Below are 23,026 nucleotides of genomic sequence, written 5' to 3' on the forward strand. Positions count from 1 at the left end.
AATCGGTGTATAAGTTTATATTTCTAGAGATGCACCTATATATAGGCTAAGTCATTAAAAATACCTCAAATTTTAGGGGTAATTTTAATTATACATAAATCCAATTTTCTTCTCCTTATACTCTGAATTTTAATTTTATTTATAATAACATTCTAATTTCAAATTGTACTTAATTTAATGAATAAAATATTATTTTTATAGGACCCAATTTCACTTATTCTCCCCAATTAAACTCATTCCCACCACCACTATTTATAAATAAATAAGTATTTGTATTTATTTATATAATATTAGAATAAAACATATTCTATTCATCTTGAAAATAAAAAAAAGTTTTATTTATTTATATAATATTGACAATAATTAATGATTTTCTAAAAATAAAATGACGCTATAATGAATAAAATCTATTCTTATAAGAGATTTAACGTGATCCATATTTAAAAAATGGCAAAACAAAAATTTAAACTAATATTTTATATTTATAACTAACTAAAATTTATTACTTTACTTAGCTTTTTATGAATTTAAATTCCTAATGAATATTAGTTAAAACGTTGTTGGTCAGTGAATTTTTAATTAATCTAACCATAAGAAGAGTATAAATCCAATGAAAATAATATTTTATATATTAAATTAAATTAAATTTGAAATTAGAGTGCTACGATAACTAAAATTAATATTTAGAATATTAAAAGAGGAAAATTGAATTTAGAATATAATTAAAAGTATCTACAATGTTTGGGTATTTTTAATGGTTTAGACGTGTTTACACGTGGCTTCTTATACTCTCGTGTCTCTGTTTACTTTTCTCTCTATTTTCCACGGCCTCCAGAAGCTTCCCAAAACCCTACTATAAACCCATCACAGCTCGTTCTTGCTGGCTATCACAACTAGTTCTTGTTGGCTATTCCCTGAGTTCACTTCTCTGTTCTCTCTCAAGCTTCTCAATCATGCATAGGCTGTCTAAACGCTCCGTTTCTGCTATCCTTCGCTCCGGTGGCCCAAATTACCGGAGAAGCGCAGCTGCGGCCCCGCTCTCCTGTCCTTCTCACTTGGCCGATTCGGTAAACTTTCCAACTCGCTACCACTTCTATTATTCGCTTATTATGTTTCATTTATCGCCTCTGAATCCTCGTTTGTTCCTTTTTTAAATGTACTCGTTGTCTGAAGCGGAGTGCGGATTATAATACTGATATATATTTTGAATTGTTGTTATTGATTAGTAGGTAGTTCTAGGTTTAGTTGATCTCAAATGGGGTAATAGTTGTTTGTGTACCGGTAATTTGTGATGCTCATATGTTTAAATAATTTGGGATTTACATAATTACTTTTGTTTGTTTAAATAATTTGGGATTTATATAATTACTTTTGTTGAATTGTTCCTGAACTTTTCAATGAGCTGACTTTCTAATTCTGGGGGTATAATCGATTATCAATTGCCAGATAGTTTATATATATATATATATATAATGAATTTAGGCAATGTAAATTTGCGAATTTGATTTTCTTTTCACTTGGGAAAATTATGCTGTTGTACAATTTTTCTCTTCTTTTGATCTTGAATTGACACATTGCTTTTATATTGTTGTGTTTATTAAGACATAAAATCCTTCTTCTGAATGTCTATTTTGTTCTGTTTATTATCTTACCTTTTACTTGAATTAAAAAGCTACTTAATTTATCTTCTGTCTTGGTCTTTGAGCAGGCTGTAGATGGAGATAATAGAGCTAGATGGTACTCGGTGTTAACCCCCAGGAATCTGATACCAAATAAAGCGGGCTCTTCAACTCATTTGAACCTGAAACATGGTTTGTTTTTGGGTTATCGATATGAGTCCACTGCAGCAGAATCCGATGCATCATCTTACCCACCGCCAGTGGGTGAAAAATATGAATATCAAGCTGAGGTATGACGATAATCTAACAGCAGATTTAATTCATTTTCTATTGAGTGAATCAAATGGTTTTAATTTGCTACTTTTTATTCATTACTGTTGACAGGTTAGTCGGCTCATGGACTTGATTGTTAATAGTTTATACAGCAACAAAGAGGTGTTTCTTCGGGAGCTTATTAGGCATGTTCTGATCTTTATTTCATTTCGCCATTCATGGAAGATTTTATGCTCTCCATTCATGAAACATTTCTTGTGGCTGGTGTAGATTATCAATATCTGAAATTGACATATAATTTGGATTTTTTTTTCTCTTTGTATCAATGTGGTTATAGCTTCAAAATCACAACCAGTTGAGCGAAGGTCAATTTATAAAGCAACAGATGAATCACATCTTAATGTTCTCCAGTTTGTATGTTCAATGTTGTATGTTCAATGCTAGATGCCATTTCTTAAATGATTTCTGTCATGAAAAGAACAAACTATGTATATAAACGCTGCAAAAAGTTATTAATGTAATTTTTGTTGTTTTCATAAAATTATATGTTTTGTATTTGATGCTGTGACATTAGGCCGAGTACCAGATTCCGTTTATGCTGTTTTGGATTGTGTGAACCATTGGTTTTCTCACTTTGGCAGCGAAATAGTAATGGTAAGGTTGATGTCTATGTAGAATCTGAGAACATACTGTATATCCGTGACCATGTCTGTTTGTTATTTTTTTTTTTTTTTTGTTATAACAACTTTTTAATTGATTTAACAGACAGTGACACCTGTAATTGTTTGCTTATAGTGGAGCTTCAAGCTACATAAAAGAGAGATCATAATTTCCCCTTTTTTTCTTCATCTAATTTGAGTTTATATGTTTACATCCACAGTAATGCAAGTGATGCATTGGACAAGCTGCGATTTCTAGGTGTTACTGAGCCAGGGCTTTTGAAGGATGCTGCTGATCTTGACATCCGCATTCAAACTGATAAAGATGATGGGATTGTTACCATCACGTAAGCTGTATTAAGTCCAATTTTTTGTTTATTTTATTTTTTTTAGCTATTGATCTTCATTCCCATTAAGGTGTTCTAACGCACTGTCCTGTCATGCAGTGATACTGGCATTGGTATGACTCGGCAAGAACTGATTGATTGCCTTGGAACTATTGCACAGAGTGGAACTGCAAAATTTTTGAAGGCGTTGAAGGTCAAAAAAACGCCTTGAACTCGAAATTTATTGATTGGAGTTTCTTTTTTTTTTTTTTTTTTTAAATTTTGGTTTGAGTTGTTTTATGGACTTGAAGTGGTTATATATTGTGACAGGATAGCAAGGATGCTGGTGCTGATAACAATTTAATTGGTCAATTTGGTGTGGGCTTTTATTCAGCTTTCTTGGTTTCAGACCGAGTATGAAGTCAACTGAAAATTGACAGCATTGTCTTGTTTACTAGTTACTATCGCATCAATCTCTCAGTTAGTAATTTCGTACTCCTTTTGACTGACATCTTGTTATTTGAAGGTGGTTGTCTCCACAAAAAGCCCAAAATCTGATAGACAATATGTATGGGAAGGTGAGGCCAATGCTAGCTCCTATACCATTAGAGAAGAGACGGACCCAGAGAAGCTGATTCCAAGAGGAACCCGCCTTACATTGTATCTTAAGGTTTAGCTACTTTATTTTGATGTTTGGTGTTTTTCCCTCACTTAAATTTCAAACCTCACCTTCTTTGTTTTATTTTTTATTTTTTGTACTTTCAGCATGATGACAAGGGTTTTGCAAATCCAGAGCGAATTCAGAAGCTTGTGAAAAATTATTCCCAGTTCGTTTCATTCCCAATATACACCTGGCAGGAAAAAGGATACACTAAAGAGGTAATTTTTTAATAAAGAAGAAAAGGAAAAAAAAAAAAAAGAAGCTGTTATCCAGAGTGAATTGCAGCCTGAAATTGCAGGTGTGGTACTTATGTTCCAATTGAGGCTGAGATTACATCCACCTAGTCACGACAATACAAACTTTTACTACTCTATATTTAAAGTAGTCACTTGACTTTGGGAATTGTCAATGTTTTGAATCTTTGCCATTTCACAATAATAAACTTATGTTTGTCATTGCTCTGTTATATCTTGGTCTTTTACAGGTTGAGGTGGATGAGGAGCCAGCTGAAGACAAAAAGGAAGAACAAGATAGCACAACTGAGGTATTTTGCATGTATTACTAATCATTTTATGATCCTTTGAAATTTAGATGTTAGCTTCTTTTGAATTGTGATTACTTGTTCTGCTCTTGTTGTTACAGAAGAAGAAGAAAACAAAAACTGTTGTTGAGAGATACTGGGACTGGGAACTAACTAATGAGACTCAACCATTGTGGGTGAGTTAAAAATCTAAATATTTGGATGTTGATGGTGAAACTTAAACACCATCCTTTTGGCAAAGGGTTCGACATCATTCTTTGGTATGTGCAGCTTCGCAACCCTAAGGAAGTATCTACAGAGGAATACAATGAGTTTTACAAGAAAACCTTTAATGAATACTTGGAGCCTTTGGCATCCTCACATTTCACAACGGAGGTAACGGTTTTAACTTCTTCACTGATAAACATTTAGCAGTTTCTTTGATTAAAGGTAATCTCTTCAGTACGAGGGATCTTGCTTTCTTCTACTTGTAGGAAGGGTGGTAATTATCTTAGGGTAAGAACCAAGGAAAATTTGATGACCTGAAGTTGATAGATAGGGGAGCGAGGAAAAGGACACCTTTCAATGTCCTTTGATATATTTGCTGACCGACTTCTACTACTGATTACATGTAGTTTGCTTTCCTGAGCTGTTGATGGTTTGTATTACAGGGTGAGGTGGAGTTCAGGTCTGTACTCTATGTGCCATCCATCGCCCCAACAGGAAAGGATGACATAGTTAATCCTAAGACGAAAAACATCAGACTCTATGTGAAGAGAGTGTTCATTTCAGATGATTTTGATGGAGAGCTGGTAAGCAAACTTTTTCATTGGGGAAAAAAAAAAATGAAGAGAGAGACCATATATGAACTTGCTTATGCTCACATCTTCCATTTTTGGTTGATTAGTTCCCTCGATATCTGAGCTTTGTGAAAGGTGTTGTGGACTCAAATGACCTTCCTCTCAATGTTTCACGTGAGATTCTTCAAGAAAGTCGCATTGTACGTATGTCCAGCGTGTATTTGTTATCTTGTAGCCAATGAGATGCTACATAACTGATTTTCTTCTTTGTTCTTTTCTTTTCTTTCTTTTTTTTTTTTTTTTTTAAATCATGGCTTTCTAATGATTTGTTTTTTTGTTTTCATTGAAGGTACGGATCATGCGGAAACGCTTGGTTAGGAAGGCCTTTGACATGATTTTGGGAATATCCATGAGTGAGAACAGAGAAGTATGTCCTTGTCATTTCATGGAGTTCACCAGCTTTACTTGATGAGAAACCTTGATTCCCCACTCTTAAAGACTTTCTGATAAGAGGATTTTTGTTTTTCTTTTCCTCCTTCAGTCCACCCCCCTTTTCCGTACAATAACTGTTGTACTTCTGTTGCAGGATTATGAGAGATTCTGGGATAACTATGGCAAGTACTTGAAATTGGGTTGCATTGAGGATCATGAGAACCACAAGCGCATTGCACCACTGCTTCGATTCTTCTCTTCCCAGAGTGAAGAGGAGATGATAAGCTTGGATGAGTATGTAGAGAACATGAAACCTGATCAGAAGCATATCTATTACATTGCTTCTGATAGTGTGACTAGTGCCAAGAACACACCATTCTTAGAGAGACTTGTTGAGAAGGATCTTGAAGTATGTGAAATGCCTTGTTGGAAAATCTAAGAACTTTTAATTGATTATTATCCTATATCCTCATGTAATAATGCATGAATGCCATGTTGGTATTTACTTCTGTAGGTGCTGTTCCTAGTTGATCCTATCGATGAGGTTGCCATCCAGAGCCTGAAGTCATACAAGGAGAAGAATTTTGTAGATATCAGCAAGGAAGACTTGGATTTAGGTTAGTTCTTATACATTTTATCAAAATTTAACTTTTACTATTGGATTTATTGCCTGTTACTCCCAGTCACCCCTGCATCAGTTGCTTTATAGTTGGTTCTGGTGTTGAATCTTAGTTTGCTAGTTTTTGTGATATGGACCTTGTACCAGACTTGAAAGGGAAGTTTTTCTCCATAATTGATCTTCATTGATGGCGGTATGATTTAAAATGTTTGACACTTCAGGTGATAAAAATGAAGAAAAAGAGAAGGTAATGAAGCAAGAGTTTGGCCAAACTTGTGATTGGATTAAGAAGCATTTGGGTGACAAGGTTGCCAGTGTACAAATCTCAAACCGCCTGAGCTCGTCACCTTGTGTTCTTGTATCTGGGAAATTTGGCTGGTCTGCCAACATGGAAAGGTAAAGTAACTTTTGTTGCTCATGAGGTTGTTGAAATTTACAATCTGTTGACATGATGGAATTTCTTTTAGGCTAATGAAGTCACAGACCGTGGGTGACACATCTAACCTGGAATTCATGAGAGGCAGAAGGGTGTTTGAGATCAATCCTGAACATACCATTATTAAGAACTTAAATGTATTATTCCTCCCTCTCTCTCTCTCTCTCTCTCTCTCTCATGCACATACACATGCACACGCATACACACAGGCACATGCACGCCGTCAATACTTCACGGGCTCTGAAATGGTGATTGGCTGAACTCTCTGTTTGTGCATGTGAGAAGGACCTCTTCTGAATCTTTTACTTTGCCTTTTAATTGCTTCCAGGAGGCATGCAGGGTCAATCCAGATGATGAAGAAGCCTTGAAGGCTATCGATCTTCTTTATGATGCTGCTCTAGTCTCCAGTGGGTTTACGGTAAGTGTTAATTTTATTGCCTTTTAATAATTAAAAGGCGGCAAAGAAAAAAAGAGGGGGAAAAAAATGTCAAATTGAATCTTGATTCTCTTTCTAGAGTTTAGCCATGCGAGTAATAAAAGTGACCATGATAAGAGCTTGAACTTTGCCTCGTTCATCACGGTCTTACTTATCCTTTGATTAATGCAGCCTGAGAATCCAGCAGAGCTTGGTGGGAAGATATATGATTTGATGGGCATGGCTATTTCAGGGAAATGGTCAACTCCTCAGATGCAGTACGAAGCATATTCTCAACCACAACCACAACCACAACAAAATTCTGAGACATTAGAAGCTGAGGTGGTTGAGCCAGTTGAAGCTGGTAGTCGCAAGTGAAGATGATGAGAGTTCACAATTTTGTTTCTTCATTTCCATGTTTTCAAACGCATATATAAGATTGAGGAATAGATTTAGGGCTTAGTCCATAAATGTATAACAAATTGGGAATCAATTTCCAAACTTTCCTATATTGCAGAACGCTTGTTCCTTTTCTTCTTTTTTTTTTTTTTTTTTTTTTTAAGTCTTCCCTTTTATTCTGCTCTCTCCAATTTCCTTTGCCCATTTTGCAAGACTAATTTATTGTCGTCTGAGCCTTGAAGCAAAACTGAATTGTGTGTTTGTTTTGTAAATTTGTTTTCTTAAGATTTAACAATTCCAATTGGAAAGAGAATATCAAAGTCTCATAAAGTGTTAAGCTTGATATTATAATGCTGTAATTTTATGCCCATTAAAGGGTGATGGGGTTGGGGATCACATCATATGCTTAAAAAGGCCTTAGTTTTTGTCGTCGGGTTAGGTCGTCATTTACATTAAGCTTAATTTGTTTGTATTTAGTGAAAAAAAAAGTGTATTATAATTATTTATCAATATTAATTTGATATATAATTAATGTAATATTTAAAACAATAATTTTATATTTTTTTATTATCTATTAAATGTTTAATCGAAGTAATTTTATAAAAAGTATTCACACAAATAAAAGCTTAGTATATTATTAAGAAGGCTGAAATTTGCCAATTTATTTAGATCGGAAAGAAATAAAAGATGAAAAATAATAAATTGAAATGAATTTTTTAAATTGAAGTGTTTAATAAATAAAAGTAAAAATTAGAATGCAAAAAGATTTTTGATGAAATTTGTGGAATGTAAAAGGTTTTTGACAAAATATACAAGGGGTAAATTCATGTATTGAGTGGGAATGAAGTCGGAAACATTCATGGAGTTCAGTCTCACTCTTTCCATCTTTTCCTCTCTCTCTCCCTTATAACTTTGGATAAAAAAACAGATATTATGTAAATAATATAATTAAGAAATCATTTATGGGATTACGAACCCTATAATTATAATTATCCCGGTTAATACGCTTAATTGCTAGTGTTAGAATTATTAAACTCCATACCCAAACCCAAATGGTGAAAAACCATTTTACATACAAAGTCAAATTATTCCGTTCGTAATTTGTACTTGTAGACCCAGTTTTGACCCCAACACTACATCCTTACGTTTGACAGGTCAGCTATTGGACAACGTTCCCAAATCCACAGACACGTAAACGCGCTTCGCCGGTCAACATAGATAACATTACCGGCTGAGCCGGTAGTTTCGGCTATGAAAATATTTTTTAAAAAAGGAAAATTTTCGAAAACGTACTCAACCCTCTTCTTACAATCCTTTTTGTCCAGCTTTGTCCCTGGTAGAGTCGCGGTTGTTTCTGGGTTTTGATCTCTTCTTCAGTCTCCACGCCTAGGGGCAAAATGGTCAGAAGTCCTCCTCTGTCTGCGCAAAATTGAACAATTATTCCATTTCCTTCTTCTTTCTCTTTCTGCTTCATCGATCCATCTTCCTCAGCTTGAATTTCTCAGGTCACCTCTCTCTATCTTTTTCTTTATCTCCTTTTGCTTCTGACTTCTGTTTGTTTGCTGAGAAAATACTGGAAAATTTGAAGAAATGTTTTTTTTTTTTTGATATTTTACTATTGTCGGTTTTAAGTAATGTGTACATATTGCTAAATTTATCTATCTGATCTTTGTTAGATCTTCTCTGGTTTTGATTGTTAATTTTTGGAAAAGCTCTTGAGATTCAAGCAAAATTTTATTTTATTTTTCCTTGTATTTTCTTAGTAACCAAACAGATCTCCTGTGCTTTTGTGTACTTATATTTTAGTCTATGTCTGATCTACCCTTGCTATAAATTTAGTAACTTCTGATCTTTCAAGTGTTCTCTTATGTATACTTCGATTGATTTTGCTTTTACTGCTACATGGTTAGAATTTTTTTCTTTTGTATGTGTGTGCGCGCTAATGTTTGTGTTGATATGTATTAGTAGCTGATCTAGTCTCCTTATGTTTGTGAGGTTTAAACCCGGAATTTTAGTTGAATTATGCGTTTGGGATATGAAAATGATCGCCGTTAATGTTCTCTAGTAAATTATGAGCATCTTGAACAATTTGCAAACAAAGATAAACTAATATACTTGAAAAGGATCATAACAATCAATTTCGTTAAATTGATGTGTTTGTGTGTGTATGATTGGATGGAACATATATTTATTGTTTTGTGGTTTGAAAATTTACTTATTCTTTTGGAGTAGATTATTCTGACTCTTTTCTTTTTTGTTTATTAATTTTCTATTTCTGTGGAATCTGTACCTTTTTTTTTTGGGTGGTAGTGGTATAGTAATGATTATTGAGTTCCATATTTTGCCGTGACAGGTTAAGCAATATAGGTTGATTTGATGGGTACATCATCTGGTTCTAACATACACCACCAGCCTTCATCCAAGATGTTGCCTCCGCGACAACAACCCCGCCAAGGAGGACTTCAAACATCCTTGTCCCTAGTTTCCTCAGATCCTCGCTTGTCTCCTGATCCCCAGGAACCGAGATCAAACTCAGATAATATTCGTGAGTCCCCTACTGAGAGTGCTAGTTCTAGAGAAACTTGGCCTACTGCTGATGCTGTTATGGCAAAGAAGATGGAGAATGGGAAAACAGAGAATGATTGTCCTGAACAGTCTGTCATTCGCCGTGTTTCTAGTGCTGATAAGATATCTCTTCGTGACATAGCAAGAGAACGGGTTGATGTCATTTCTGAAAAGATGCATCGTTTGCCTGATGAGCTTCTAGAAGAACTGAAGCATGGACTTCGAGTTATTCTTGAAGGAAATGGTGGTTCTCATCATAGGGAGGAATTTTTAATGTTGCAGAAGCTTGTTCAGAGTAGATCTGATTTGACAGCAAAGACATTAATTAGAGCGCATAGAGTACAACTTGAAATCCTTGTTTCAATTAATACTGGAATTCAAGCATTTTTGCATCCAAGCATTAGTCTTTCGCAAACATCCCTCATTGAGGTCTTCGTTTTCAAAAGATGCAGAAATATAGCATGCCAAAATCAACTTCCAGCTGATGATTGTACTTGTGAAATATGTACCAAAAGAAATGGTTTTTGTAATCTGTGCATGTGCGTTATCTGTAACAAGTTTGATTTTGAAGTCAATACTTGTCGTTGGATCGGCTGCGATTTGTGTTCTCATTGGACTCATACAGATTGTGCTATCCGGGATGGACAAATTTGTATGGGCCCATCTGTAAAGAGTGGACCTGGTCCAACTGAAATGCTTTTTCGATGTCGTGCATGCAATCGAACATCTGAACTCCTAGGGTGGGTGAAAGATGTTTTCCAACATTGTGCACCAGCATGGGACCGAGAGGCTCTAATGAGAGAACTTGATTTTGTGAGTAGAATCTTCCGAGGAAGTGAAGATAGTAGAGGCAGGAAACTTTTTTGGAAATGTGAGGAGCTTATTGATAAAATGAAGAGTGGGCTTGCAGAGTCAACTGCCTGCAGAGTAATTCTGATGTTTTTCCAAGGTACATATTTATGATTAGCACATGAGTACAAGGGCTATAGTTTGTGCACATTGGCTGAATGCTTGTTTCTAATTGATATTAGTTGGTGATAGAGTTTTTTCACTGCTTTTTGTCTTATTTTCACTGACTTGTTTATCAAATTAATATGAGTTTTATGGTCCACTTCTATTTTTCATTTTTCCCCCTTTTCTCCTGTGGTCTACAAATTTCAGGATTAGAATTACTTTATTGTAAATGGAGGAATAAAGTTTCACATGTGGAAGGGTGCTTCTGCATTGTCTAATTATGTGGAAGGGGCTTTATGGTTTGTGAGGGTAGCTCTTACAATCGCTATGTAATTTAGTTTCTCATTTTCATGAGAACCCAATTTGCTTGTTTTGTGTTAGTTTCTAGAGTCAGTGTGGTTGCATTTAATTTTCACGCTGTTATTGCATCCTTGATTCAAAATTGGTGAAGTTGATTGTATTATGTGCCTGAACCATTCTCTAAGCTTGTTGAAGTTTGATTTCAACTCTGCATTTTGTGCTGCATTTTGCTTTATTTCATCTTTTGATATGATCTTTACTACAACTTTGCATATCAGTTTTTATTATTTAACTGAACGGGCAGGCAATACCTAAAGGAATGCTGCTGAATTATTGGATTATTTATTTAAATCCAGCAGAAATATAAATCATGCAAATTAAAAAGTATTTATTTTGATTATTTATTTTGATTTACCATTTCTTGTTTTTGAAGAACTTGAGGTTGACTCTCCAAAGAGCTTGGAAAATGGGGAGGGTGGTAGGCTAATAGCTCCACAGGACGCATGCAACCGAATTGCTGATGTGGTGCAAGAGGCCATAAGGAAGATGGAGATGGTGGCTGATGAGAAGATGAGAATGTTTAAGAAAGCGCGCATGGCCCTTGAAGCTTGTGACCGTGAACTGGAGGAGAAGGACAAGGAAGTTGCAGAACTACAACTAGACAGGCAAAAGAAGAAGGTACAGATAGAAGAGCTGGAGAGAATTGTGAGGCTTAAGCAGGCAGAGGCTGATATGTTCCAGCTTAAGGCCAATGAGGCAAAAAGAGAAGCTGAGAGGCTGCAGAGGATTGCTCTTGCTAAGACTGACAAATCAGAGGAAGAATATGCCAGCAGCTACCTCAAACTTCGTTTAAGTGAAGCAGAAGCAGAAAAACAGTATCTATTTGAGAAGATTAAGCTGCAGGAGAGTTCACGAGCATCACAAAGCAGTGGTGGTGGTGACCCTTCTCAAGTGTTGACCTATTCCAAAATTCATGACTTGCTTAATGGCTACAATGGCCCCCCTAAGTCAGAATTGCAGCCAAATGATCGCCATCATTTCAGGACAAATCCTTGAGGAACTGCTTTCTGATTTGTTATATATTAAATTAATTATGCGATTAGGAATGTGACTCTCTTTGTGAACAAATGTGAATGAAATGCTAGTTGTTTCATTTCGTTGTTGAACTTTTAACTCACAGCTTCACTATTTGTAGGCATTAGCAATTAGAAAGCTGATATTAAGCGGTAAGTGGTTCTTTTTTTCGATATAGCCTTTCTGCATAAAGATGTATTATGCATTTGCAGTTTTTGCTTACTTAAATTCAACGGTCCTCTGTGAATGTACAACTGCGTGATGTCTGTGCAAACATAGTGTAGGAGCTTGTGTATATGATGGTGCGATTTCTATGCTCTCTTTTCTTTTTCCAGGACTTCTGTGTTGATAAAATGATTTATTGGAGATTAAGTGCAAGTACTGCTGCTGTAATTTTCTTTTAAATATATGCTATAGTATGTTTCACAGATTTCTCTATTCAACTAACAGAAAAAATGACAGGATTTTGCTACTCAATTATTTTACTTATTGCTTAAACCGGATAAAGTTCATAATCTGGAATTGAAGCATGCTACATTTTGAGGTTTATTGTGGGGCAGGGCTCTTCAAGAAATGAACAGGCAAAGATTTTCCTTTCTTGTGGTGTTTTCCAGAATCTGCAGGCCTTTGATTATCCTTACCTTGCCTTTGATCATCATCCTTGCCTTGCTTAACAAAAGAAGAGTTAACAGAATCAAACGTCATGGCGGTGCTGATTCCATGACATCTTATCAGAGAATTGAGACAGACGTTTGGAGTGACGACTCTTGCATTATTCACATACAGACCTGATCTTCCTCCATTGGAAATTCTAAGCAACCTGTTGGGAATACTTGAAGGAACTAAAGTTCCATCTGGAAAATGTAACAGGTGACTAAGCAATAATGCTCTTGGAATTGAATGACTTTGAATGAAGTCTTCTAAGTAGTCTAATCTTAGAGAAACTTTAGACAGTTCTTTATCACTTGGCATCAAGAATGTTATTTCGCCGTCATGGAGTGAATTTGGCGTGCTGTCCAGAATCTTGAGGAGGATTACAAATCCATAGTAAGATGATGCTCTCATGTCATCTATGGCTAATTGCAGGTCTGTCTGGTTGATTGGATGAGCGGATTCCGATTCTTTGATAAATAAGAATGGAAGGAGAATGAGGAACCAAAGAGCCATTTTGGAGTTATTTGGTTTTTCAGTTCTAACTACAGATATAAACTGAAAGGAGATCCATTGTAAGATTTATATCTACAATTTAAGTTTTTCTTTAATATCTTGTGCTCTTGAGATGGTTACATGCATTTTGTTCTTATAAGGTTAGTTGGTGGGTTCTTTGTGCATGATGAGGAAGTTGTGAAGGTGGTGTTTCCCATTTTTTCTTTATTATCTAATGTCTTGTTTGGATTGAGGATTTTTGAAATTCATAGAACTCATCAAAATCTTAATTTGAAATAAGGATTTGAAGATCGCGCTTTATCATTTATTACATTCTATATCACCAACCAAACCATAAAATTAGGCTAAATCAATTGATTGTTTGAATTCTTTCATCCAAACATTGCCTAACAGACAGTATATTTCTTTGCCATTTTTGAACCATTTGCATTTCAAGAATCAACTAGGAAGAATAGTACTATAATTGGTGCTGAGCTTTCACGTGAATTCTTCACAATATTACTGTATTTTACAAAATGAAATCATGTGAAGCATTACAATATCTCATTTTTTTTGATATTTCACATTAGACCATCTAAGTTGATTCTGTATTTAAGGATTTTAACACTATTAGATCTCACCTCAACTTCACTTCTTGTTGAGGTCAAAATCCCAATAAATGTATTTTATCTTACTTTTGCTTAACCTAATCCCCCTGCTCTCAAGAGTGCTTCTCCATAACTTCTCTAGTCTCATTGATTAAGACACTATCATTTACAAATAGTATATACTTTGAAACATCACATTATACACTATTAGTTACCACATCCATAATTTTGATAAACAAGTATGGGTTCGAAACAGATCTCTGATATAGTCTTATAATATCTACCTTGTTCTTATATATAGGAATCGAAGTCCTTTTTTTGAAGGAGAAATAGAATTTGCATTTCGAAAGAGAGAAATTGACGAGGAGAAGCGAAGATTTTGTCAATTATGAAGAGTTAATATCGTCATTTTATTTGCCATCTAGTGGAAATAAAGTTCATTTTGAACAGAACGAGGTGATTATATGATAATTGAGTTAGCGTTTAAACATAAAAAGAGACATGTTAATTTATCGTAATCTAAGAATATGTTTTTTTTCCTCCAAACTCAAATAAAAAAAATGAAATATATCAATTTATTGATTTTTTTTAGTGGGTTTATACATTATGTAAATCCAAAAATGAAAATTGACATAAATAAATAAATATATAAATATATTTTTAGGAAAAAAAATGGAAAAAAAATAATACTAAAAGGTGATTTTTTTTAAAAAAAGTAACTAACTGCATATATGAAAAATTGAACATGGTAACATGTTTTCCTTTTCTGATTAGATATGTATAATAACCAAAACTCAATTATGTATGTGGATGTATTTGTTCTTTGGTGGATAATAGGGAAAGGGCTATGCCTTGTTCTGTGATTCCAAGAGATAAGGACCATTGGAAGTTGGAAAGGCTTCTCAAGTTTTTAGTCTTTAGAATACTATTTTATTTTTTGCTAAAAAATTAATTATTGTTATTTTTTTTTTTTTTTATCACATCATGCACCCAATGAAGGACAAAATAGAATATATATCAAATCCTATGGATGTAGGAGTCTTGCATGCTTGACCAGAAGATTGTTGTTTAGTGGCTCAGGACACAAATAGAAGATTGTAAGATCCTAATGCCAACCTTTTTCTTTTTGTAGTTTATTGATTTCCATCTCCCCAAGTGATTGCTACACCAACCTTACTAATTTAGGTCAAATTTTTTCAATTCAATTTTTAAATTCAAATCTAAAATCCCTTTTATTTTTCTTATAAATTTACTTTTAGAACTGAAATGATTTTTTGTATTGATTCATCCCAAATTTTGCTAAAGAACTAAACTATAGATTAGTTTGAAAAAAAAAATATTTATCGAATATAACAATTAAAAGAAAAAATATTAATATGATTTTTGATATAATAATATTGAATTTTATATAAAAATATAAGATCACAATAAGTTCAAACCTCGAACAATTAACCCATTAAAATAACAAAAATTACCAATTTAGTTTGAATATATGGTTAATATTGAGATAATTTTGCAAATAAGAAAATGTTACATGATTATTTTTTCCATTAACTAATCAAAAGTGTTAATTTTATTATGAAATCTTCTAAGTAAGCTTGTTAGAGAATCCCATCATTAGGGGAAAAATGTGTAATTGATTTATAACCTTAATAGATAGATATATAGATGTAAACTTGAAGAAATGGTTTAATTTCTCAAACTTATTATAAATATAAGTTTTTGTTTATTTATTTTTTACTCATTGAATGTTAAATGGACCAAAATATTATTGTGGTTATGTAGCAAAAGAGTAGTCGACTTCACTTATATCACCAAACAAAATGTATGTTAATCTTTCGTTAAATATATATTTTACGATATAAAAAATTTAAATTCAAAATTTTTCACTTCTTATAAAATATGGGATAAAAAGAGATTAATCAGAACACATGCAAATAATATATAAAGAGCAGAAAATTTACATGATTTAATAATAATTGCATAGTATGATGTAGAAAAAATATATGATAAAGTGTAGTAGTCAACATCAAAGAAGAAGGTGAGGGTGAGTGAGAGGAGTTGTTTGAAAGGAAAAGTTGTTAGGTAAAGAGATGTGATTGTGACCCCATCTTTGCTTCTTAGATGTCTCATCTTCTACTTGCTACCAACTCCTCCCATTACACTTTTCTTTTCTTTCTAACATTTCTGATACCTCTAAATGAAACAACATAACATTGCTAAACCTTCTTAATGATCCTTTCAAACATAATAAAAAACTCCATCACTTTGCTCTACCATATCTTAAATTACCCTACCTTATTTTTATAAACCTTCTCTCATCTTATCCAAATATCGCATAAGTGTTCGTAAATTCATGAAGAAAAATTAAAATTACGTTTCTATATTATATCAAAATTTATTACTTCATCTTTACTTTTTTTAAAAATACACCATTTCATTCTTGATATTTACTTCTGTGAACGAAATATTCTTTCCGTTCACATTTTTAAACTTTTTGTTAAAATAGTTTATGAAAAGTTAAAAGTATCCTCACTAAGCCTCATAAAAAAACAAACCTATTTTAACAAAAAAAAAAAAAAAAGTATAAAAAAGTGTACGGAATAACTGAACTGTTGACGGAAGCACACATTAGAGACTAAATAGTGTATTTTCAAAAAGCTTGTCCAGTATGGTAGTTTTATGATTTCATTTCACTAAATATGTGTATTTAAGTGATGATTATCATATTCTAGCACATAATATTTAGTCTTTCATTTAAAGATATAATTGTACAACAAAATTAACTAATTAGGTAAATAGATAACCAAACAGACATCATTTTCAAACTCACTGCTTGCTTTCCTAAAAACATAATAGATTAGATTAGATTACTAAAATTGTTTTAAGCAAAATTAGATCAGAAATCTTTGTTTTCTTGTTGGTTTCAGCTTCAACATTCTCTCAACATTACTAAATCAGAGACAGCCAATTATTTTTCTAGAAACACACTAATGTCCAACCAATAATTTTATGCATGTTCTCTAACTCAAATAAATTCACTTATTTGAACTTTTTTTAAATTATTGACTCATAAGGTCATGTAGTTTCATGTTGCATGTATAAATTTTATTTTATTTTATTTGCATGTGTATTTTCTCAGTCGGGCGGACGAGGGTATTCAGATAAAGCTTTCTAATGCTTACACCTCTAATCTTATACATAAACTTAGCTTGAGAATATTGTTCACTTCTGCTAATTTAACTGATTCTTTGTTTTATTTTAAGTTTTAATGCAAAAAAATTTTCTTTATTTAATTTTTAGATGATTTTTAATGGTTATAGTCTCTATCATATACGTTTGAGTTTAACAAAGGTTAAATTACTGAAAAAAGCTTCAACTTTAATGTTTTTGGCAAATTTAGTCGATATTTTTAATTTTATCCGTAACTACTTTAAACTTATTTTTCCTTATCAATTACAGCTTTCATTTTAAAATCTGTCAGTTTGTTGCTTATTTGGATGAGCAATCTCCTTCCCATCTCATTGCATGCTTAAAATGATTTGGTAAGAATTTACAATTAACAGACTCTTGATTAACTTTTAACAAGAAACTGGCACCATCAGTGACCCTAAGGTTTGCCAAGTAAATTTCTTCGCTTTTAGAACTGTATCACTCAATCTAACTCTAAATGGATGCCAAAATTGATAAAAATAAATAAATACAGGGTATTGATTGATAAAATTAAAATATTGGTCAAATTTGAAAAGAAAAGCAATAAATCAGGCTTTTTTTTTTTTTGGTAATTCGCCTTTAATAAGATCATTTGATATATAATAAATTTTTTTCCTAAAGTTTACAATTCAGATTTATTTTCAGAATTTACTTCATAACATAACCTTCAAGTTATGCAGATTAAAATATAACTTAATTTAAGAAATTAGAATTTGATGAAAATTTTATAATTTTGTTTAGGTCAATAACAAAAATAAAGGAATAAAAATTTCTCAAATAAATGGCAAAAAATAAATTAAACTAAAAAAAAAAAGAATCATGTGTTTTTTTAAAAAAATTTATCATCGTTACTCTTAAAAGGAGATGCTGTTAAGACTGCTAGTGTTATGACATCTTTCTTTAGCATTAAAAAAAGGTAAAGGCTTAAATAATTAATATAAAAATCATATAATAAAAACAAGCTGCGATAAATGATTTGTAGGGAGACTTAGGGGAATCTTTTTCATCTCTCTTTCCCCACCATATGCTCACATTGCCCTTCCCATTCACTAATTAATATTTTTATACAAACCCTTCACTTTCTAATTTTTTATTTTTGAAATAAAATTAAAATTGTAGCTCTCACCCTAAAGGATTAAATAATGTTATAAAAAAATAGGCAAATGATGAAACAAAAAGAAGGACAAGATAGTTATAAGAAATAAAAAGTGATAAGGGCAATATGGTAATTTGTAGAAGGGAAGTAAGTATCTGTCGCGCAGTGCAGTGATGGGTTTGTCTGTCGGCTCCTCAGCCTCAGCCGCAGCCTCTCCTCTCCTGATTTGGCTGTATGCCACGCGGTTATAAGGGGACACTACTAGAGTGGGTCCCATTTTTATGACGTCGATGACGTGTTGGTCTCTGGTGGCTTCTCATATTTTTTAAAAATAAAAATAAAATAAATAAGTCGTCGATGTGGAACCTAATTTGTCAGATCAAGTTGTCTTTGGGTCCCACTCTCACACTACTCCCGAGGAATCGAAGCGCCGATCTGGAAGGATTCTTTCGCCTTTCGCGCCAATACTACAAAAAGTCCACCGTCTAATATTGTAATTGAAAAAATAAAAAAACCAACGTGGGAGAGCTTTTTTTTCTAAAAAAAATTAATTAAAATAGAATTTCCACCTATTATATTAAATTTATTTTTTTTCAATCACTCTAATTAAAGAAAAAATATTCACGTTAAAATCAGAAAATTCATGAATGAAGAACAAGTCCTAATCCTAATTTATAATCTAATTATGAATATTAAATTCCGGTACACAAACGGGTAGAAAACTCACTTATCAACTAGGTCATTTGGGATGTCACTTCAACCTTCTTTATTAACTCTATTACACTTTATTACAATGGAGACGTTTTACATAATATGTGTCCTAACACAGAAGGCCACAAAATACTAAGTACTGCATTTTTAAAAGTGCACAATTCATAATAACAAAAGACCACAAAATGACTAACAGAAGTTGACAACTGTTACCTAACACAAAAAACAATAGCTATTACACATTTATGCAAAGTTTTTCGTTCCTGCATTCGAGTTAAGTTACCGGTACTCCATCCACAGTGCTGTCCACGGACCCTTCCCCGGATTCGGGTTAATAAAAATAGTCTGAAAGCGTATGTCAGAGGTAGTTACAAGTGAGATAGATGTGTAACTAACCTCTAAAACTAAGCCAAGGCCCGCCGATTGAAAGTGTACAACTAACAATAACAAAGCCATAAAATGGCTTACAAAAGTTCACAACTGCTATTGTTACAACGTCACAAAGTGTCTTACAAAAAAGTACAAAAATTACAATGGTTTGAAAAAAAAAAAGACAAAATATTGTATTTTTAAAAGTGCACAATTAGTGATAATAAAAAGGCCACTAAGTGAACAAAAGTTCACACCCGTTACCTAACACAGAAAATAATAACTATTGAAAAAGTACACAATTAATAATAACAAGGTCACAAAATGGCATAAAAAAATTTATAACTATAATAAAAAAAGTCACAAAGTGGCTTACATAAGTTCACAAATGTTACCTAACACAGAAAACAATAACTATTGAAAAAATGCATAACTAATAATAACAAGGCCACAAAATAACTTACAGAAGTGCACGATTAATAATAAAATGGCCATAAAGTGGCTTATAGAAGTTCACAAACGTTATTAACACAAAAAAAAAAATTATTCAAAAAAGTGCACAACTAATAATAACAATGCCACAAAATGACTTATAGAAGTGCACGACTAATAATAAAAAGACACAAAGTGACTTACAGAAGTTTACAAACATTGCCTAACACAAAAAATGATAACTATTGAAAAAGTGCACAACTAATAATAATAAGGTCACAATAGAAGTGCAAGACTAATAACAAAAAAGTCATAAAGTGGCTTACAGAAATTCACAACTGTTAACTAACATAGAGAAAGAAAAACCATTGAAAAAGTGCACAGCTACTAAAATGAAAGGCTACTAAGTGGCTTATTAACTCTAATTTCTCTCCTTTTTCAATAATCAAAACATACATGCACTTTTAAAAATAAAACATGAACTAAGCTTAACATATATTCGTTCCGGATGTTAACAGTTGTGGCCAAACTTATAAGAATAAAAGTGGGCATGTATTCATCAAAGATATAAACAAGGGCTAACTTTACATTTATATGACAATTATTTTGACTTTTAATATCAGAATTTTAATTTTGTGGCCAAATTTATATAAACAACCACTATTACTATAAAAGGTAATGAACAAGTCAGTAGATAACTTGTCCCTTGAAACATGCGTACATTAAATTCTGAGAATAATTGTGTCTACCATTTTTCTTTATCGTTGTGCTTAATCTTAAATAAACACATACACTCCAAGGATATTCTAGTCTTTTTAACTTGGCTTGCATCCTAAAGTTATTATTTAGAGTAAAATTCCCTATATTAATAATACACCCAAAAAGGAAATTTTTTTCTAAATAAATAGAACATACGGAATATCTAAAATATATTTATTATACTTTTCTACATAAAAGTGAGTGTATGATATTTAAATTATAAAAATTCTAAAATTATTAAATATTCTAAAATTGATTTAAAATGTATTTTTAAACTAAGTTATCGATGTTATTCGAATAAAAACAAATTTTCAGTGCTTTCAATTATATAATTCAGTAACTGAATAACAATTTTCTGTTATACGATATTTAGAATTTAAATCTCGATAGTTCTTCATCTATTTAAAAAAAATTGCGGTAATAGAAGCATGCTACTTCTTAAAGAAATCATTCACCGTTATTCAAGAAATAGCTAAAAACAAACCCTAGCTTTTAAGTTTCTTTTTCTTTTCTTTTTGAACAAAGTTGAAGAACTATAGAAGTCAAAATTATTTGCAAGGTTAAGTTAATTAGTTGATAGCTATAGGGAATTTATAGGTTGCTATACTTATCCTTTATTTGAAGGACATATACTTTGCTATATAGTTTAATTTATCTCCCCAAGTTGATTTTCTTAAAATAACAACCAAATGATTAAGAATGTCAAATTGCAAGGTAACTTTGTAGGAAAAAGCATACATAGATATTCTACAATCTAATGCTTTCTAGACCTTACATAATTGTTTTATTATTATTATTATTATTATTATTATTATTATTATTATTATTCATCCGGTATTCGAAGTGCACTGGCCGATCAATCCAGATTTGCACCGGCAAGCCCACCAAGGTGAGATAAAACGCTCATTTTTGAGTGTTTAAAAAAACTTCATATCCAAGACATGAACTCGAAACCTTCGGTTACGGGAGAAAAGATTTCTGTCATCTCATCTCACTCCTCGGGGTACATAATTATTTTAATAAGAAAAAAATAAGCAACGAATAGAGGAGGATTATAATTATTATACCCTAATACCTTCATTAAATGAGATCTTCCTTGGGGTGAGATCAAAATAGATAGTGGTGGTGGGTCTAAAGTCCAACTAGATGGGATTAATTATTGAAGTTTGTAAATGTTTTTGCTTGATATGGCCCATTCATTGATGCACTTAGCAACGTACTTTTTGGCAGTTCCCTTCACTAGAAGTGAAAAAAAAGGCAAAGATATATAAGAAGAGAGAAATCATAAAGCTTCCTATTATTGAAGTTGTATTGAATGTAGTATGGTCCTACATTTCTAATTCAAAAAGACTTGTGTAGAAGAGAACAAAAATTTATTGGGTTAGGGTACCTTCCTTTGACCTAGCAATATAAGACATGGTTAATATGCTATCAATAGATTGCATACACGCAAGTATAAGAATCTGTTCGGCAAAATTAACTGTTTTGATAATTGTTAGGTATTTTAGTAAGGTTTAGCTGTTAGCTATTTAAGTAATTTTTCATAAAACACTAAAAGCTAAATGTTACATGGTTAACTTTTTATAAAATACTACTTTAACCTCTAAAAACCACTTCAAACACTATGTTATCGAATACTATAAAAAAATAATATTTAACATTTTGACCGGTCAAAACGCTAAAAGCTACTGAAAAATATTGTTGTTGAACACAACCTAAATATATACATATAGAACAAGACTTACATATATTCAATGTATGGAATCAAATATATCACAGTCGTTATAATAAAAAAAGATAATTATCTTCAAAAATTTTACAATTTTACCTCAGAAAACCTTAAAACATAAAAAATTAATTACTAACTATAAAAGTAAAAGGTGTTAACTCTTTATCTAGTATCTAAATTTCAATTATAGTTAATTTTGTCAATTTTGTATACTTTTGTCCAAACAAATCTATCCATTCTGTCAAATGTGATTATTTTAAGAGTGAAAATTGATAATATATGATTAATTAAATGTTTTGACCTTCTAATTTATGACAAAGATATGAGTTAGGTTTGAGCATGCAAAATGTCAAAATTTTTGAATATTTGTTCCATTAGACCCACATTTTTTTTTTTTTTTTTTACAAATTGAATGTAGCCCGGGGATGAACAAGTCTAATCTAAAGCTATACTTACCAAATTTGAAAAGAGACATGAATTTCCATTAAGGTGGGCCATATTTGTTTATGTTGTTAAAAATAATTTTATCCGTCTCGTTGAATATCCAACCGAATTCAATCTAAATGGAGTGGCTAAAATTTGATCCACTTAAAGCGAATATGAATTTTAAAATTAAAACTTGACTTGTACATAATATGCTTCATTTATTTATTTTTAAAATTAAGCTTATGTTTTCTATTTTTTAAATAAAATCCGATCCGAATTTGATTTAATCTATAATTTTTATCGCTCCACTTTCGATATAAAGGAGTAGTGAAATGAAAATATAAATATAAATATATGTGTCTGTGCGTGTGTTTTTGTCTATAGAGGAAATAAATTACATGTATTTTCAAAGTGGAAATTTTTTTTCCGCTTGGGAAGAAAAACTACAAAATTGGCATGTCAAAATTGTGGTTGAGGACTAATTA

The 23,026-nt window shown here is 32.2% G+C and overlaps 3 protein-coding genes across 3 annotated transcripts; 2 read left to right on the forward strand and 1 right to left on the reverse strand.

Annotated features, from left to right (window-relative positions):
* Window positions 1-810: 810 nt before the first annotated feature.
* On the forward strand, window positions 811-7,294 carry HSP89.1 (HEAT SHOCK PROTEIN 89.1). The gene is made up of 20 exons (XM_012226044.4): window positions 811-1,067; window positions 1,709-1,909; window positions 2,004-2,077; window positions 2,773-2,898; window positions 2,998-3,091; window positions 3,208-3,291; window positions 3,404-3,547; window positions 3,643-3,756; window positions 4,023-4,082; window positions 4,181-4,255; window positions 4,350-4,454; window positions 4,730-4,870; window positions 4,966-5,058; window positions 5,208-5,285; window positions 5,445-5,699; window positions 5,805-5,907; window positions 6,131-6,305; window positions 6,377-6,482; window positions 6,674-6,763; window positions 6,953-7,294. The coding sequence occupies exons 1-20, from the start codon at window positions 954-956 to the stop codon at window positions 7,136-7,138; spliced, it is 2,418 nt and encodes an 805-aa protein (XP_012081434.1). The 5' UTR covers window positions 811-953; the 3' UTR covers window positions 7,139-7,294.
* A 1,152-nt stretch (window positions 7,295-8,446) lies between these two features.
* OBE1 (potyvirus VPg interacting protein (DUF1423)) lies at window positions 8,447-12,151 on the forward strand. Its single transcript, XM_012226042.4, has 3 exons — window positions 8,447-8,664; window positions 9,513-10,673; window positions 11,412-12,151. The coding sequence occupies exons 2-3, from the start codon at window positions 9,536-9,538 to the stop codon at window positions 12,032-12,034; spliced, it is 1,761 nt and encodes a 586-aa protein (XP_012081432.1). The 5' UTR covers window positions 8,447-8,664; window positions 9,513-9,535; the 3' UTR covers window positions 12,035-12,151.
* Window positions 12,152-12,437: 286 nt separating this feature from the next.
* LOC105641547 (uncharacterized) lies at window positions 12,438-13,311 on the reverse strand. The gene has a single exon (XM_012226133.4). It carries the CDS (start codon window positions 13,217-13,219, stop codon window positions 12,599-12,601), a length of 621 nt encoding a protein of 206 aa, XP_012081523.1. The 5' UTR covers window positions 13,220-13,311; the 3' UTR covers window positions 12,438-12,598.
* Between the last annotated feature and the right edge of the window lie 9,715 nt (window positions 13,312-23,026).

Source organism: Jatropha curcas, chromosome 3 (assembly GCF_041381405.1).
Source record: "Jatropha curcas cultivar XTBG-Jc1 chromosome 3, XTBG_Jcur_1.0, whole genome shotgun sequence".
In the NCBI taxonomy this organism is placed as follows: domain Eukaryota; kingdom Viridiplantae; phylum Streptophyta; class Magnoliopsida; order Malpighiales; family Euphorbiaceae; genus Jatropha; species Jatropha curcas.

Coding starts and splice junctions, on each gene's coding strand:
- OBE1 (XM_012226042.4), top strand. CDS start 9,536: ATGGGTACATCATCTGGTTCTAACATACACCACCAGCCTTCATCCAAG. Junction 10,674..11,411: donor AATTCTGATGTTTTTCCAAG/GTACATATTTAT, acceptor TTGTTTTTGAAG/AACTTGAGGTTGACTCTCCA.
- HSP89.1 (XM_012226044.4), top strand. CDS start 954: ATGCATAGGCTGTCTAAACGCTCCGTTTCTGCTATCCTTCGCTCCGGT. Junction 4,455..4,729: donor CCTCACATTTCACAACGGAG/GTAACGGTTTTA, acceptor TTTGTATTACAG/GGTGAGGTGGAGTTCAGGTC. Junction 5,059..5,207: donor TTCTTCAAGAAAGTCGCATT/GTACGTATGTCC, acceptor TTTTCATTGAAG/GTACGGATCATGCGGAAACG.
- LOC105641547 (XM_012226133.4), bottom strand. CDS start 13,219: ATGGCTCTTTGGTTCCTCATTCTCCTTCCATTCTTATTTATCAAAGAA.